Source organism: Cyprinodon tularosa, unplaced genomic scaffold (assembly GCF_016077235.1).
Source record: "Cyprinodon tularosa strain WSP-4 unplaced genomic scaffold, ASM1607723v1 ctg1487, whole genome shotgun sequence".
In the NCBI taxonomy this organism is placed as follows: Eukaryota; Metazoa; Chordata; class Actinopteri; order Cyprinodontiformes; family Cyprinodontidae; genus Cyprinodon; species Cyprinodon tularosa.
This window is the reverse complement of record NW_024038317.1, coordinates 70001-87450: the sequence shown is the minus strand read 5'-3', so window position 1 is coordinate 87450 and position 17450 is coordinate 70001. Positions and strand designations below refer to the sequence as shown.

Below are 17450 nucleotides of genomic sequence, written 5' to 3'. Positions count from 1 at the left end.
CTGATCCAGACGCTGCTGCCTGCGTCCTCACTAGAACTATAGAAAGTAGATCAGACAGCTGATCCAGACGTGCTGCTGCCTGCGTCCTCACTAGAACTATAGAAAGTAGATCAGACAGCTGATCCAGACTGCGCTGCCTGCGTCCTCACTAGAAACTATAGAAAGTAGATCAGACAGCTGATCCAGACGCTGCTGCCTGCGTCCTCACTAGAACTATAGAAAGTAGATCAGACAGCTGATCCAGACGCTGCTGCCTGCGTCCTCACTAGAACTATAGAAAGTAGATCAGAACAGCTGATCCAGACGCTGCTGCCTGCGTCCCTCACTAGAACTATAGAAAGTAGATCAGACAGCTGATCCAGACGCTGCTGCCTGCGTCCTCACTAGAACTATAGAAAGTAGATCAGACAGCTGATCCAGACGCTGCTGCCTGCGTCCTCACTAGAACTATAGAAAGTAGATCAGACAGCTGATCCAGACGCTGCTAGCCTGCGTCCTCACTAGAACTATAGAAAGTAGATCAGACAGCTGATCCAGACGCTGCTGCCTGCGTCCTCACTAGAACTATAGAAAGTAGATCAGACAGCTGATCCAGAGACGCTGCCCTGCGTCCTCACTAGAACTATAGAAAGTAGATCAGAACAGCTGATCCAGACGCTGCTGCCTGCGTCCTCACTAGAACTAATAGAAAGTAGATCAGACAGCTGATCCAGACGCTGCTGCCTGCGTCCTCACTAGAACTATAGAAAGTAGATCAGACAGCTGATCCAGACGCTGCTGCCTGCGTCCTCACTAGAACTATAGAAAGTAGATCAGACAGCTGACCCAGACGCTGCTGCCTGCGTCCTCACTAGAACTATAGAAATAGATCAACAGCTGATCCAGACGCTGCTGCCTGCGTCCTCACTAGAACTATAGAACAGTAGATCAGCAGCTGATCCAGACGCTGATAGCCTGCCGTCCTCACTAGAACTCTATAGAAAGTAGATAAGACAGCTGATTCTCAGACGCTGCTGCCTGTGTCCCACTAGAAACTATAGAAAGTAGATCAGACATGCATGATCCAGGCGCTGCTGCCCTGCGTCCTCACTAGAACTACATAGAAAGTAGATTCAGAACAAGCTGATCCATATGCTGCTGGCCTGCGTCCTCACTAGAACTAATAGAAAAGTAAGACGGTCAACAGCTGATCCAGACGCCGCTTGCATGCTCCTCACTAGAACTATAGAAAGTAGATCAGACAGCTGAATCCAGACACCTGCGATTGCTGCGTCCTCACTAGAACTATAGAAAGAGATCAGACAGTGATCCAGATGCTGCATGCCCTACTTCCGTCCTCAACTAGAACTATAGAAAGTAGATCAACAAGCTGATTCCAGACGCGCTGCTGCGTCCTCACTAGGAAGCTAATAGAAAGTAGAATCAGACAGCTGATCGCAGACGCTGCTGCTGCGTCTCACATAGGAACTATAGAAAGTAGATCAGACAGCTGATCCAGACGCTGCTAGCCTGCGTCCTCACTAAACATATAGAAAGTAGATCAGACAGCTGATCCAGCACTGCCGCTCGCCTGGCGTCCCTCACAACTTAGAAAGTAGATCAACAGCTGAGCCAGACGCTGCTGCCTGGTGTGTACTCATCACTAGCATTTACTCTCTCTCAAAGATAGGCGGTCCACGGGGGTCTGCGTGGCTGCGAGGGCCAGGAGCGCGCGCGAGGTTTTTTATCTCTGTCTCTCCAAGTCTACTACACACACAACAACACACACAAAGTAAGTACTCTACTTGCCAGACTCCAGACTCCACGTCTAGATCGATCACGAGTCAGCGAGTAGCACAGCTTATAGATAACTAGTAGCCTAGCACATGTCTGATCACGTGCGCAAGATCGCACAAGAAACGCAGCACTGCGTCCACTACGATCGTACGAAACGTATAGGTTGTGCAAAGATCAGCAGGTCACACAATCTGATGACCACGAACAATGCAACGCTAGCCTGTCGTCGCGCCTCATAAGTCATACTTAGTATCACTAACTCTCAAACGATGATCAGTTCCACAGATGCATCGTTTCTAGTCACTTTGGCCTTTAATCGAGAGAGACGCGCAAGTGTGCTGTCCTCAAACTCAAGTACACTTATATGAAATATAGACAGTACACAAGATGACTCCAGCACCTGCTAATTTTCCCATCTAATTTTTAGAGCTCGTGCGTCCACCACATCAAGATGCGCAAATATTATACTAGTGAGTCAGCAACAGTCTGATCAGACAATATCCATGCTGCTGCGTCACTCACGACTATGAACTCTTACGAAAGTAGCATTCGACTCAACAGCAGAGAGTCCAGACGCTGCGGTGCCTGCGTCCTCGCGACATCACAACTCTTAGACTTCTGGAGATCAGCTACACGGCTTGATGCCAGGTCTAGCGGCTGCTCGCCTTGACCAGCGCGACCTCACTAAACTACATAGATAAGACTATGATCATATGACACAGATCTGAGGCCATGATCAACATGCTAGCATGTAGCTATAGTGTCTAGCGTGGACTGTAGAATCGTAGGACTAATCTTAGTTTGGAGATCAGTCGCAGCTATCTATATGAGCGGCGGTCGCGCTACGTCTGCTAACCCAGCCGATAGCGTCCTCACTAGAACTATAGACAAGTAGATCAGTACAGAGCGATGATCCAGACGCCGTCTTGTCTCGGCGTCCTCGGATTTTGCTCAGATTTTCGACTCATAAACTACACTTATTATATAGAAAGTAGATCAGACAGCTGATCCCAGCGACTGCCGCTCCTGCTTCTCACTAGACTGGATAGAAAGTAGATCAGACAGCTGATCCAGACACTGCTTGCAGTACTCATACACTATCTCTATCTATCTATCTCTCGGTTCTAGAACTCTGCGTTGATATGGGGTCTGGCGATACTAGACTAACGCATCATTCCAGACCTTGCGCTAGAATCTATCCAAACGAGTTTTCTAGCCACGCAGCGTCCGCACAGGTCTATAGCTGACACCTCTGAAGTAGTTAGAGATTATATGACAGGTGTGCATAGGGGTTAAACAGGTGATCTCTAGTGCGAGGTGAAATAACACGATGCAACGGATCGCTTTTTTATCACGTGACAAATCTTACCTAAGAGATGATGACACACTGACATAGCTGATAATACACATCAAAGCGTGGAGGCAGGTGGCATTATAGGACAGAAGAACAACGGGGGGATAGTCTGTTGAGCCAGAGGTAGTGCATAAGAGTAATAAGGTGAATTGATAAACGAGTAGTAGTATGGGGGAAGAGAAATAAGTGATCTACAGTCTATCTATGCATCCCTCACTAAGATTAAAACATTAAGGTGTCGTAAGAAGAAATAAGGGGGAAATAGGGTTCTGTGTTTGGAGGGATCGAGAATATATCTGATTAGGGGGGAGTAGTTGCGTCGAGATTGAATAAATGAAAATAAGAGTGCGCGAGTGAGGGGAGGGCAGAGTTGAGAGTAGTATCGTAGTGAGTGAGTGAGTGCGAGAGATAGTTTGAATTATAGAGATGGACTTAAGTTAATTAAAAATGAAAATAAAATGAAAAAATATAAGTATAAAAAAGATGAAAATAGAGTGTTGAGGGAAGAGATGTGTTGTGTGGTTTGGTTGTTGTTGTGAGCTGTGTTGTCTCATCTTTGAGTTGTGAGAGGTTTGTTGAGATTTCTTTTTTAGTATTTTTGTTTGATTATATGTATTAAAGAGAAGAAGAGAAGATAGTTTATTATTTAGTTTATTATATTGAATGTAATGATTTCCTGGTCCCTACACTAGAACTATAGAAAGTAGATCAACAGCTGATCCAGAACTCTGCACAGAGCCAGCGACCGTCACTAGAACTATAGAAAGTAGATCAACAGCTATCCAGACGCTGCTGAGCCCGCGTCGCTCAGTAGAACTATAGAAAGTAGATCAGAACATGCTGAGCTCCAGATGCCCTTCCTTGCGTCCTCACTAGAACTATAGAAAGTAGATCAGACAGCTGATCCAGACGCCGCTGCCTGCGTCCTCACTAGAACTATAGAAAGTAGATCAGACAGCTGATCCAGACGCTGCTGCCTGCGTCCTCACTAGAACTATAGAAAGTAGATCAGACAGCTGATCCAGACGCTGCTGCCTGCGTCCTCACTAGAACTATAGAAAGTAGATCAGACAGCTGATCCAGACGCCGCTGCCTGCGTCCTCACTAGAACTATAGAAAGTAGATCGGACGGCTGATCCAGGCGCTGCTGCCTGCGTCCTCACTAGAACTATAGAAAGTAGATCAGACAGCTGATCCAGACGCTGCTGCCTGCGTCCTCACTAGAACTATAGAAAGTAGATCAGACAGCTGATCCAGACGCTGCTGCCTGTGTCCTCACTAGAACTATAGAAAGTAGATCAGACAGCTGATCCAGGCGCTGCTGCCTGCGTCCTCACTAGAACTATAGAAAGTAGATCAGACAGCTGATCCAGATGCTGCTGCCTGCGTCCTCACTAGAACTATAGAAAGTAGATCAGACAGCTGATCCAGACGCTGCTGCCTGTGTCCTCACTAGAACTATAGAAAGTAGATCAGACAGCTGATCCAGACGCTGCTGCCTGGGTCCTCACTAGAACTATAGAAAGTAGATCAGACAGCTGATCCAGACGCCGCTGCCTGCGTCCTCACTAGAACTATAGAAAGTAGATCAGACAGCTGATCCAGATGCTGCTGCCTGCGTCCTCACTAGAACTATAGAAAGTAGATCAGACAGCTGATCCAGATGCTGCTGCCTGCGTCCTCACTAGAACTATAGAAAGTAGATCAGACAGCTGATCCAGACGCCGCTGCCTGCGTCCTCACTAGAACTATAGAAAGTAGATCAGACAGCTGATCCAGACGCCGCTGCCTGCGTCCTCACTAGAACTATAGAAAGTAGATCAGACAGCTGATCCAGACGCCGCTGCCTGCGTCCTCACTAGAACTATAGAAAGTAGATCAGATTGTTTATTTTGAACCTTTTCTTTCTCACGGCTCTTTAACGTCTCAATAAGGTCTCCATGATCACTCTTTGTTTTCTGATCTTTGTTGCATCTGGAGATCTATTAGGATTTTCTATGATGACTCAGACTCTGTGTGGAAAGGTGCTGTTTCCGGTTGGCAGGGATTATTCAAAGAAACTGTAATATTCAGCATCGCTGCTATAAAATGGAAGCGTTTCCCATCAGAGCCGATATTAGAATCAGTTGTAGATCTTAAAGTTAAACACAGATTGTTTATTTCCAGGTTTCAATGGCTCCTGAAAAGCCACAGGAACATCTGCATATTCCAGCTGCCACCACCAGTTGATCTAGAATACAAACTCTAATGAGGCCCACGTGCTAAAAAAGCCTTCCTAGGGCTCTTTGTTTCACAAAACAGATAAAGCTTTCTCAAATCCCAAAGGTTTAAAGATTCTGCTGTTAGCTTGGATTATCTAATCCTGAAGTTTTTAAAGTAGAGCAGAATAAAGACAGTTAAAGTGGAGAGAAAAGAGGTGGAAGCAGAAGCTAGCTTTAGCTTAGCATGTTGATCTCCTCTAATGAGTTTTCCAATCAGCTGAGGCTCCAACCCTCAGTCTGCATCCTGAGGGAATCGTTTCTATCAGGTGTTTCCTACCTATCCGGTGTAAGATGATCTGGGGGATCCTGGTGAAATCCAGCAGTCTGTGCTGATCGTCCATCTCCACTTTGGGCCTTTTCTCTCTTCCTTTAACCTCCGTCAATGTTTCTTCAGCAGGAGTTAACTGCTCGCTGATAAACTCTCCTTGAAGCTGGACTGAACACATTCTCCCTGCAAACACTCACACATCATCAGCCTCTCTACAAACACTCCACGGAGGAAGGAAGCTAACGCTGCTAGCCACCCAGTCCGCATTCTTCTTCTTCTTCTGTTTCTTGTTCATCTTCTGGTGTTTCTGGTCAAACTTGAGGTGCACATTACCGCCACCAAACTGTATGGAGATAAACATGGAAACAGGAAACCAGAAAAAGCAGGAAAACTGAATAAATAATGAATTCCAAGACTCCATAAGCTTCAAATTGAGCACGTGGACATTAGAGATAATAAATGCACCAATAGGTGCTTGAATCAATATTTTATATATAATATTTTAACAAATCTACAATAATCAAATTTAGGACAAATTATTTGAAATTCCCAATTTCTCCTAAATATAAAGAATTACAATTTAATATAATAAATGACATGTATCCTTCAAATGAGTACTTAAGAGAGAGAGATTTTAACTCAATGTTGGGAAATGTGGTTTCTGTACAACTCAATTGGAAACTACTAATCATTTGTTTTATGAATGTAAAGAAGTTAAACACCTATGGGATCAACTTCAGATATTTCTATCTTCTAGATCTATAAATGTGGACTTTAATTCCTTACAAATAATTCAGTTTGGTTTATATATTAATGAAAAAAGGGTGGAATTCTTAGTTAATGCTTTAATGATTATAACTAAATATTATAGCCTATCCATAAATGTCGTTATGCAAAATGCTCCCTGTCATTCTCTGCTCTCAAAAACGAACTTTCCTCCTTCAACCGATGTCTGAAGAAGATGCAGAACCTTAAAGCAAATAAATTGTCAGATTTATTGTAAGAATTTCAATTAGTCCCCTCTTAATAATTTATTTTATTTTTTTTTCTCTCTTCCCTGTTCTAGCCTGTATTTTTTTTATTGGAGTTAATGGGAGTTGTGATCTTATTTTTTTCTTGTAATGTTCAATATTGACGTATTGTTGGATTCGTCATTGATATTCTGTTTGGTTTTTTTTCAATAAAAAAAAAATTGTCCAAGGGGGAAAAAAACAACTTAATAAATAATTAAAACAATAAAACAAAATAACAGTTTTAGCTTTATATTTTAACCCAACATAATAAATACTTAATCCAATTCGTCCTGATTATTTCTAATGTATCTTTATGCTAATGTGACTCTACCAGTTTCTGATGGTTCTACTGGTTTTCCCATCATGCCTTCTTTTGTTGTTTGTTGGCTGGTGATGTGGCCATTATTGGAAAATAATTGATAAAGCCTGATTATATGAGTGCATTTTTAAAAGCTATTTGATTTATAGAGTAGTTAATTGTGATGGATTTATTTTCTATCCCACACCTAGCAGAAGGGATTTTAATGAATGATTTTGTCATTTAGGCTTTGGGGAATTCCTAAAAAAATATTATGTATTTTTTTTCAATCCAGTAAATGTTGTATGAAATATGAGAAACACATGAAATTAATTGGATTATAATCCACCTCCTTGGTGACGCTGTTGAATGTTTATGATTATTTTTCTAGTATTGCATCTTGCAGTCAATCAACGTTAAACCCCGCCCCTTCAGGGTGGTGGTCTGCACGGATTCCAAAGCAGTTTTAGAAAGAAGGAAAGGGAGAAGGAAATAATAAGAAAGATTTAGTATTAGAAATTCAGCACAGTTTATTTAGATTATACAGGAGTGGCATTGATATTTGGTTTTGTTGGGTTCCAGCACATGAAGGGGTAAAAGGAAATGAAAAGGCAGACAAATTAGCAAAAAGGGCTTTAGAGGAGGCAATAACAATTACAATTCCTTTAGGGAAAGGGGAAGGAAAATCATTTATTAAGAGGAAAGAAGCTGAAAAATGGCAAAAAAAAAAAAAAAGGTGGAATGAAGATAATAAAGGAAGAAGGTTATATAAAGTACAAAAGTCAGTATTAAATAGAAATATTAATGAGAGAAACCGAAGGGAAGAAATATTAATGATCAGATTAAGAGTAGGTCATACTTATTTAAATGACAATTTATACTTAATAGGGAGGAAAAATAATGATAAATGTGAAGGATGTGGAGAGATAGAAAATGTAGAACACCTATTGATGAACTGTAAAACATCTGGACCTGAAAGGAAGAAATTGAAAAGAGTTGAAAGGACAGGCCAAGAATGGAGGCTTAAAGGATTATTGGGAAATAAAGGAAATATAAAAGATATTTATAGATTAAGGAAAGCATTATTCATTTATCTTCACAATGCAAAATAAAAAAATAGAATTTAATAGATGTAAAACAATGTTGCTACACACTCATGAACAGTAGGTGGCGGTATGCACTTTAAAGTTGCTGAGAAGGACCTCGCTGCAGCAAACAGAAAGGGGCGGGGACGGACCTTTCCGTCAGTCCCATACCTTATTTGGAAATGGGACTATTGCATTCCGGAAATGAAGGGGGCGCTATTTTCATAATCACTAGTATAAATGCCTTAAAGACGCGAGGTTAAGAGGAAAGGAAGAAGAAAGAAAGAAGTTTGAAAAGTTTTTGCACTGGTGTTCGGCACACGATCCATAATGCAAAACCCACAAAATCAACAAAAGGTAATTTTACCTTCTTAAAAATTTTTTCACATAGTAAATTAATACTAGTGATGGTGAGATGAAGCCTCATGAGGCATTGAACCGTTTGGCCAAATTGCTTCAACGATCCCCACAGTTTATGAGGCTTCATGTGAACATGTCACCACTTACTGGTGGACAGCAGAACTACAGTTTGTAATAAAATCTGGTTGGTGTGTATAATAAAATTTTTTATAAGTTTTTTTTTAAGTGTAAAATTTCTTAGAACAATCATTTAAGGTGCACAGTTTTTCTGCCATTTCAGTGAAATAAACTCAAGCAGACAGTGAAAGTGTTTGTGCAAATTGGGCAATGATGAACAAAATGAAAGGTGTTAGTCATTTTTATTCAAACATGATAGTTTCTCCATGTTTTTTGGTTTTAATCAGGTTGGAAGTTGTGTTCAACCAATCTTTTTACTAAACCGACCTAATTTTCCCAATCTATATTTTTACTCGGGCACAACAATGCAAATTAGTCTCATCAGCCAAAATAATTAAGTTTAATCGCAACTTTCAAAAGAGAGAGACGGGTCTCGAACCATTAACCTCTAGCATGAGAGTCTGTCCGTTACAGAGGACACCACTCATGTAGATGATCTGATCTGGGAGAAAATACTTCTTAACACTGACGTATTAACACTGCCTTTGTCTGGTGGTTTGCTCAGATTTTGATCATTACATTGTTTATTCCAACCAAATTAGCTTTAAGCAACTAGATTGGTTGGAAAAACAACCAATTTATTCTTAGAATCTATCCAAACTTTATCTAGCTGACAGCAGCTCTCCTCCAATCTCCCACATCTTGACTGAACACTGAGGCTGTTTAGATGCCCGTCAAAATTCTTGTGCTTCCCGAACCAGTTACCGAACCGGTCACGTGGTATCACGGTAGCGAGGCCTCGGACGTCATCAATTTTGGCCCCTCCTCTAAATGAATCACGCCTCGACACGCGCTTCAGGGAAACGCCCCCTCCATTACTCGACACACGCCTCGAAGCCTCGGCTCATCTCATAACATCACTCATTAATAAGGCTCGGGCATATGACGTCACACGTTGCGCGGCAGCCATATTGATAGCTGGTCAGCCCACTGTTTACACTTTGACTTCGCGTCTGTAAGGACTAGCTTTCTTCTGCTACTAGTTTGCTTAGTTTTTTGCCGTTTCATTTTACCTCTGCTGTCGTTATGGTCGCCCGTTGCTGTGTCGTAGGGTGTAGTAGCGCAAGCTGTGACTGGACGGGGAAAAAAATCCCAAATGGATTGTCTTTTTACCGTTTTCCAACCTGGAGGTGTCTCAATGGAAAACAAATGTCCTCCATAACAAAGAGTCGCCGGCTAGCATGGGTCGCTGCTGTAAGACGGCCAAATATAACTTTCAACTCAATCCCTGCGTCCATGAGAGTGTGTTCCCGGCATTTTCATTCTGGTAAGTTACAGAACATACTGTTTTTATTCATGTATCATTTCAAGTTAACCGTTGTTGGCTGATCTGTAGCATGTAGCATGAGCTGAAGTAGGGTTGTGTTCCAGAGGGTTAGCCAGGTCCACTGAAACACAAAACAGTTGTCCTACTCTGTTTATTTTGTCATTAATAGTTTATAATAGGGTTAATAGTTTTGGTTGTTTCACCAGGAAAGCCAGTAGATACATTTTTGATGTTTTACGTTAGTGCCAGCACCTAGTCTTATCACCACAACAAACACCACACCATGTTGAGACGGTAGCTTACCTTGGCTCTGATGACTGTGTTCTCATTCGGCTTGATAACTTCCATGTCATGAACTTTTCCATCTGTCAGCTGTTTGTAAGCCTCTAGCAACTTGTAGCAGCGAAACTCTTCATGTGTGTAGGCACTGACGCCACACACTAGATACGAAAATACGTCCTCCCTCGCAAACGGCGGTAGAAATTCTTCCCCAACGCACCACTCCTTGCTTTCTACTTCGTAGGGATCAAGTCCGTTTATGAAGCCCATCTTTTGCAGATAACGGTCCCTGGCTTCCCTCTGCAGTGTGTCTCGGTATATTCCGCATCCTTTCTTCGCTTTTAACATCGCTGTTTACTCGTCTTTCTGCTCTGTCTCTATGCTGTTTTAGGTCTTTGTTTACCGTAGCAACTAGCTACCAATATGGCGGCGTACCCAGAATGCAACGCGCTGTGCCCGAGCCTTATACGCTTTTCTAGATTCAGTTTTTTAAGAAAACCTTAAATTTGTCCTTTTTAAAAGGTCCAGAGAAGAACTACAAAAGGAGAGAAAGCGGAAAAAAGTTGATGAGAGGGCAAAATGTGAGGTAAGCTGTAGCTAAAATTCATCACTTTGTTGTTTTAAGTCATAGAATTTGTATTATGTCCATTCACAGTGTACTTTTGTTCTATGCTTATTTTTTTAAGTCTGAAAGAAACTCAGAATAGAAGAATTAAAAGGGTTGAAGCAGTTTTGATGTTATTTGGACTTGCATTCATCTTTCACTTAGAACATATCTGTATTTTTACAGACTCTGTGTGCTGATGACCACACCTATGCCAAAGGAGCCGAGGCACAAATTGAGGTTCATTTTTTACATTTACACATAACTAGTAATTTTGATTTGTGTATCTTTATGTGCAAATGGGACTAAAACCCTAAATGATTATTTTTTTATTTTTTTTAAATTAAAATTCATTATTTTGACAACTTTTTTTTATATCATTAGAGATGAAAGGATAAGATACTGAGAGATATAAAGTATTAATTATTGTTTAATGCTCTTCACCATGCAGGTAGAAAGGATACCGCCAATCTTACAGGTAAGATTCATTCATAATCATATGTATCATCCATTCTTCCTGTATGACAGTCTTGCAATGCACCTGTTTTTTATTTTGTTTGTTTTTTTATTTATTTTTTTTCGGATGCAGAGGAGAGGAGAGTACCCTCGTTACTACTGTGATGGCATACCTGGACTTTGCCCTGAGTGCCAACATTGAATTCAAAGAAAATATAAGTTGCTTTCCACAATCTGTCACATATTGTTAGTTTTTTTTGTGACATGCCATTTGAAATCTTTTCTGATAAAGAATATTTACCTTTTGACTTGTGCAGTCCTCCTTTTTCATAATGTGTTCTTTCAATATTATTTACATTTTTGAAAGTTCCTTTTGTTGTAGCTCAGTTGATTTACATCATTTAGTTTTCATAGAAATGGTGTCGTTTCCACAAAGTTACATTGTGGCTGTAATTTGTTGGAGAGACAGTAGAACCAATAAAGTAGTTGTAAATATATTGTAACAGCGTTGTTTAACAATTGGAAAATTTTAAATGCAAGCAAAGCTAATAACTTGCAATATACAATGTTTCCTATACATTTTTGAACAATGACTGGAATCAATACAAACTTTCTTTACAAACCTGACATACAGACAAGTTGTTTATGTTTTAACAGTTAGAATCAACTTTTTTTATGTAATAAAAAATAAGTTGCAAAAACATATTGTTCAGATACAAACATAAGATTAAACGAGCAAAGCGAAGGTGTAATCAGGGTGGAGGTGATGGAAGCTCAGGTGAGGAGCAGTTGCACACATCAAGCTGGACTTTATGAAGGGTGAAGGACTTGAGACCGGCGCCGTTAGGCTGGGAGGGAGGCAGCTGAGCAGGTGATTGGCTGAGCAGGTGAGATGAAGACAGACTTTATTCAAAAAGGTTTTCATGTAGAAAAAAGATCATTCTCTCTGGTGGTTACCAGTACAGTGTCTACTGCCGGGATCAGAAAGTTGAAGATTATTGTCAAATGAACTTTCTAAAACCTACTTTCTGTGCGAGTCTTTCCAGGTTGAAGCTACATTTAAGGTTTTAATTAATCACTTTGGGTTTTGCTACAATTGGATATTCATGTTTTTGGAGTGCAGTTTATGAATTTATTGCAATTGATAAAATTAATATGGTATTTCTTAGGGGTGTAAATAATAATCGTTTTGTATCGATGCATCGATCCAAAAGCCGACGATCCGATGCATCGACACGTCCGCAAGATAATCGATTCATGTTTTTTTTTCCTCCGGTCTATTTTTATCCATTTGCTCCTGGGCGTAATTCTCCCTCCCGTGCTGCGGTGCCGCTAAACCTATTTTGCCCTCCTACCGCGCTTCCTGGTTATACTCTTACAGCAGTTTATTGCAGCAAGCTTCACACAGACATTTTTAAATTATGCTCAGTATTGAAGCGTGGTCTGTGCTACACGCTGTGGGTCTAGATACGGCCGAGGCGGCGAGGAAGTGGGGGCGAGTTTAGTCCGACGACGGAGGGACATGAGGGCCAAAAAGAGCGGAGATCCAGGTGGAAAAAGGGTCCCAGCGTTCTCGCGCACCTCGCTCTTCTAGCGGGTCAAACTTCACGAGTTGTTTTCCGCAATTTCGGTCATAAAAACAAAACAAGCCGGCCTCCTGTCTGCTGCACTGTCTGCGGTCAGCTACAATCTGGGAGAGGAGCAGCGGAGCGTCTCTCAAGGGGGCGGTGACGTCAACACTCTGAAGCCTTCTTCTTCTTCTTTTTTTTAATGGCGGTTGGCAAACAACTTATAGGTGCATTACCGCCACCTTCCAGAATGGAGTATGGACCAGAAAAACTATTATATTCTCCCTAAAATACCCGTTCTTCTTAGAAAATTAAAAATACTACCAAAAACTACATCCCCAGATTACCTTTGAAACAATTCCCTTATATCTAGTTTATTTTTATTCCTGTCTAACTCTCTAAGCAACATCTCTCTTTCCTGAGTATATTTATTACATTCTAAAAAAATATGTTGGACAGTTTCTCTGGAGCCGAGGTATTGCATTGAACTCATTACACTGATATTGTGCAGTATTTTTGCAGTATTTTTTGATGCAACTTTTCTACTTCTGTTATTTGCTGTTGTTTCTAAAGAAAATGCATGATATTACAGCTTTCATTGATTTATTTCAAACTTGAAACTTTGTTTAGCCTGTAAGGTGTAAAAATAATAATAATAAAAAAAAAAAAATAACCGATTAATCGATTAATCGAATCGAATCGTGGTGTATTCTTGAGTATCGAAATTAATTGAATCGTTGGGTCAGGAAATCGATACTGAATCGAATCGCCATGATGGATGTGATTTACACCCCTAGTATTTCTAAATGGAATAGTGGGACACCAGTCAGTTTACTAGTTGAGCTGGAGTCCTTATAGGAGACATTATGGTCAATAATGATAATAATTGAGCCAGGTCACCTGCAACCAAGTATATTCTAGTTACCGAATGGCACTTGTTAAAAGTTCAAAAGTCCTTTGGTTTGTTTGTAAATTATATTCACAATGAGAATAATAAGAAAAAATATTTGGCAAATAAACAACAAAAGTGCACCGTGAGTGGACGTACTAAGTTGGCCAAAATTGTCGACTAAATGTTTTACAGACCAAACCTCTTTTCCATCTAGTTCTTATTAAATAAGCCAAAGGCTATTATATTTTAGATTTTAACATATTTATTTTAAGAGTACCGTTCACAACATCAAAATATATTATTTGAACTTCAGCACCAGCATGTATTTGTTTATATCTGTTTTCTTAATCAGCGATGGACTGGGGATCTGTCCAGGGTCAGCAGCCTTCATGACCCCACTTGAGGATAATTCATAAAAATTAATGGATGGATAAATATGCTCTTAATGTAATGTACATTTGTCTCCAAAATATTGATTTTATTTTATTTTTTATGACTTTTGTTAGACATATATAGGGTGTAAGGATAGATAAATACATCTCCATAATGATTCCTTATTGTTGCTTATTTTAGATTGTTTGTTACTAATATAATTTTAAATAAAGATTTCAAAATAAAAAAAGGACATACCACGTGACAGACATGCCCCGTGACATATCACGTTTTGTAGCCATTTCTTTACTGTTTAATTAGTATTTTTAATGTTGAAAGTGTTCTTGGGTGTTTTGAAAGGCGTTGTCAAATAAAATACGTTATTATTATTATTATAATTATTATGAAACGGTCGGTACAGGAAATAGTGTCACTAGCGCCCCCGTCAGTTCCGGAATGAAATGTCCCATTTCCATATAAGGTATGAGACTGACAGTGGTCCGTCCCCGCCCCTTTCTGTTTGCTGCAGCGAAGTGTACTTCGAGTTGCTTGCGATCCGCCATGATAGAACAGAAAGAAGAGCCTCTGGGGAAGAGCAGGAGAGAACAGGGGATGTTTAGTAGAATTAGGTTAGGCCACACGAGGCTAAATGCATCACTGCATGTTACTGGGAAGCATCCAACAGGAAAATGTGACATGTGTAGTCAACCAGAAACAGTAGAACATGTGCTGTTTGAGTGTATTAAATATGCAAGTCAAAGAATAGATTTAAGGAAAGGACTGGAACATGAAGGAATCAAACAACTGGACATTAAAAATATCTTCTTAAATAAATCCAGAAAGACAGTACTTAAAATCATGTCATCTTATCTTCAACAAACTGGACTAAACCTAAGGATTTAAGGAAACATAAATAAGATCAAGTAGGTGGCGATAATGCTCCATTTGGTTGCAAGTCGCCAGTAAAACAACAAGAAGAAGAAGAAGATGATAGAACAGAAGAAGAAGTCTGTGGGTCCTTTATTATGAATATCTGCCAGCAGCAGCGTTAGCTTCCTTCCTCCGTGGAGTGTTTGTAGAGAGGCTGATGATGTGTGAGTGTTTGCAGGGAGAATGTGTTCAGTCCAGCTTCAAGGAGAGTTTATCAGCGAGCAGTTAACTCCTGCTGAAGAAACATTGACGGAGGTTAAAGGAAGAGAGAAAAGGCCCAAAGTGGAGATGGACGATCAGCACAGACTGCTGGATTTCACCAGGATCCCCCAGATCATCTTACACCGGATAGGTAGGAAACACCTGATAGAACGCAGCAACCCACCTGCACTCTGAGATCATTTACCCTGACACGTGACAATTTACACATCACTTCCTCTGAAATAAATGTAATTTACAGCATAAATCTTAACGCCCCCACGTGATCTAAAATTATCCACTCTGTGAACATATTACATTCCACAGATAAAGCATTAAATCTTCCATGTTGTTACAGGCTTGGTCATCATATCTGCTACCATCTGCTCTGTTGGACAGTAGCTCAGACCAGAGGTCTTCAACAGGGGGTCTGCTACCCCTGTGGGGGTCCATGTGTTACTGCATGGGGGTCGCTAAAGTTTTGGTTGATCCCCCCTGCAATTTTTCCACTAATTGAAATGTCTTTAAATCCACATTAACATTAATTAAACACACTGTAGTAAACAGACAGTGGTGTCTAAAGTTCCCACATTTGTTACTTCAGTAGAATTATAGATCCTGCAGTTTAAAAACACTCTGGTAGAAGTTGAAGTATCAACTTGTCCTCTTTACTCAAGTAAAAGTGAAAAAGTATGCGCTCCAAAAACTACTTAAAGTATAAAAGTATAAAGTAACCTTTAAAAAAACAGCCAGATGCCACTATATGAATTGAAAGCTCAATTTTTGGACTATTTCTATAAATCCTTTGAGATAGGGCCAAGGATGAGGGAGGTCTTGTTGGTCTCCGTCTCCCGATACGCTCTCGCCTGTGTCCGACCTTTCAGACATTTCAACATCTTTTTCTGAATCCCACATCGTAGCATGGCATAGACAATTCACGTTAGCAGTTTGAAGAACACCTGCTTGCTTCTGATGATTTCCTTTAGCTAACCAATGAGTGTTTGCGTTCTATGACTCATCCAATCACACTAGTTTTCACTAGATGTGGGCGGAGCCAATGATCTGCATCGGATGGAGCACATGACGGGAAATAAAGATTTAGAAACATTAGACCGAAGCCAAGAGTAACGAGTAACGTTTGTTTTAGAAATGTAAGGAATAAAAAGTGTAGATACTGGTGTAAATGTAATGAGGGGAAGTCAGAAGTAGGACGAAAAAAAATTAATGGAGTAAAGTATAGATACCTAAAAAGTTTACTTAAGTACAGTAACAAAGTATTTCTACTTTATTACTAGACACCTCTGTAAACAGATAAATGGAGGCAGAAGATGTCTTTCAGTCATCAATGCTCACATTTCAAGCTGGGCACCGTTTCATTCACAACACCTGTCCCGTCAACCAGGAAGCAGAAATACTTTAATAATCCCAGGGAGGGATTACTTTAGTTACATTACTCCATCTGTAATAGAGGGACTATAGAACCAGTTTGATAGAACACTATTTCATACAATATATATAATTAGGGGGTCCCTGCTCCATCGGGACATCAGTTTGGGGTCCTTGGCCTGGAAAACCTTGAAGACCCCTGGCTTAGACTGGTCTTTCCAATGCTGTCTCTTAACAGGGTTTTTAGCTGTTGCTATCGTCTCCATAAACCTTAGCTGGTGTGTATTCACAGTAGGGATGGAACGGTTTATGAAAACCGTCCGAACCGTTCGGATCGACTGTCTCGGTTCGGTTCGCGTGTGTTGCGTTCGGTTCATGCGCTGCTCCTTTTCCTCATAGGCGAAGCGTTTACACTCCAGAGCAGAAGGTGGCGGTACTGCGACCAAAGCCAACCACCAGTAGTAAACAAGAAGAAGAAGAAGTGAAGCAGCGTAGCCGGGTGTAGCAGGGAAAAAAATCAGTTGTTGTGGAGAATTGTGTGGGTATGGCGAGTGGGAAAGAACAGGAGTTGGAAGACGCGCCAGCAGCACTTTATAGGTCTGCTGTATGGGACCACTTTGCACTAAGAGTGACCTACGATGATGGCGGAAAGAAAGCTGTGGATAAAAGTGCAACAGTGTGCAAGCATTGTGCAACACGTTTTGTTTATGCTAACAGCAACACAACCAACATGTCATGCTAACAACACCGAACCGAAAACCGTGACCACGAAACCGTGAACTGAACCGAACCGTGGATGTTGTGAACCGTTCCAACCCTAATTCACAGCAGTCAATGCTCTGAAGTAGCTGCATCCGCTGTAAACATTCCTGAGTTAAGCCATATATTCTGCCTCCCAGGTGGACG

At 40.8% G+C, this 17450-nt stretch overlaps 1 protein-coding gene and 1 long non-coding RNA gene across 3 annotated transcripts in view; both read left to right on the top strand.

The window, feature by feature from the left end:
* Positions 1–8182: 8182 nt before the first annotated feature.
* Positions 8183–11701, top strand: LOC119779507. Its single transcript, XR_005280237.1, has 5 exons — positions 8183–8412; positions 10661–10724; positions 10929–10982; positions 11194–11220; positions 11332–11701. It is a non-coding gene; the product is annotated as an uncharacterized LOC119779507 (long non-coding RNA).
* Positions 11702–15072: 3371 nt separating this feature from the next.
* LOC119779503 (gastrula zinc finger protein XlCGF49.1-like) overlaps positions 15073–17450 on the top strand; it is a 38161-nt gene continuing 35783 nt past the window's right edge. Inside the window, exon 1 of one of the 2 annotated variants that reach the window (XM_038279161.1) lies at positions 15073–15165. In XM_038279161.1, the coding sequence (XP_038135089.1) occupies positions 15144–15165 (22 nt within the window). In that variant the 5' untranslated portion in view covers positions 15073–15143. The remainder of the gene's footprint in view (positions 15166–17450) is intronic. The other variant, XM_038279162.1, reaches the window with a different exon arrangement.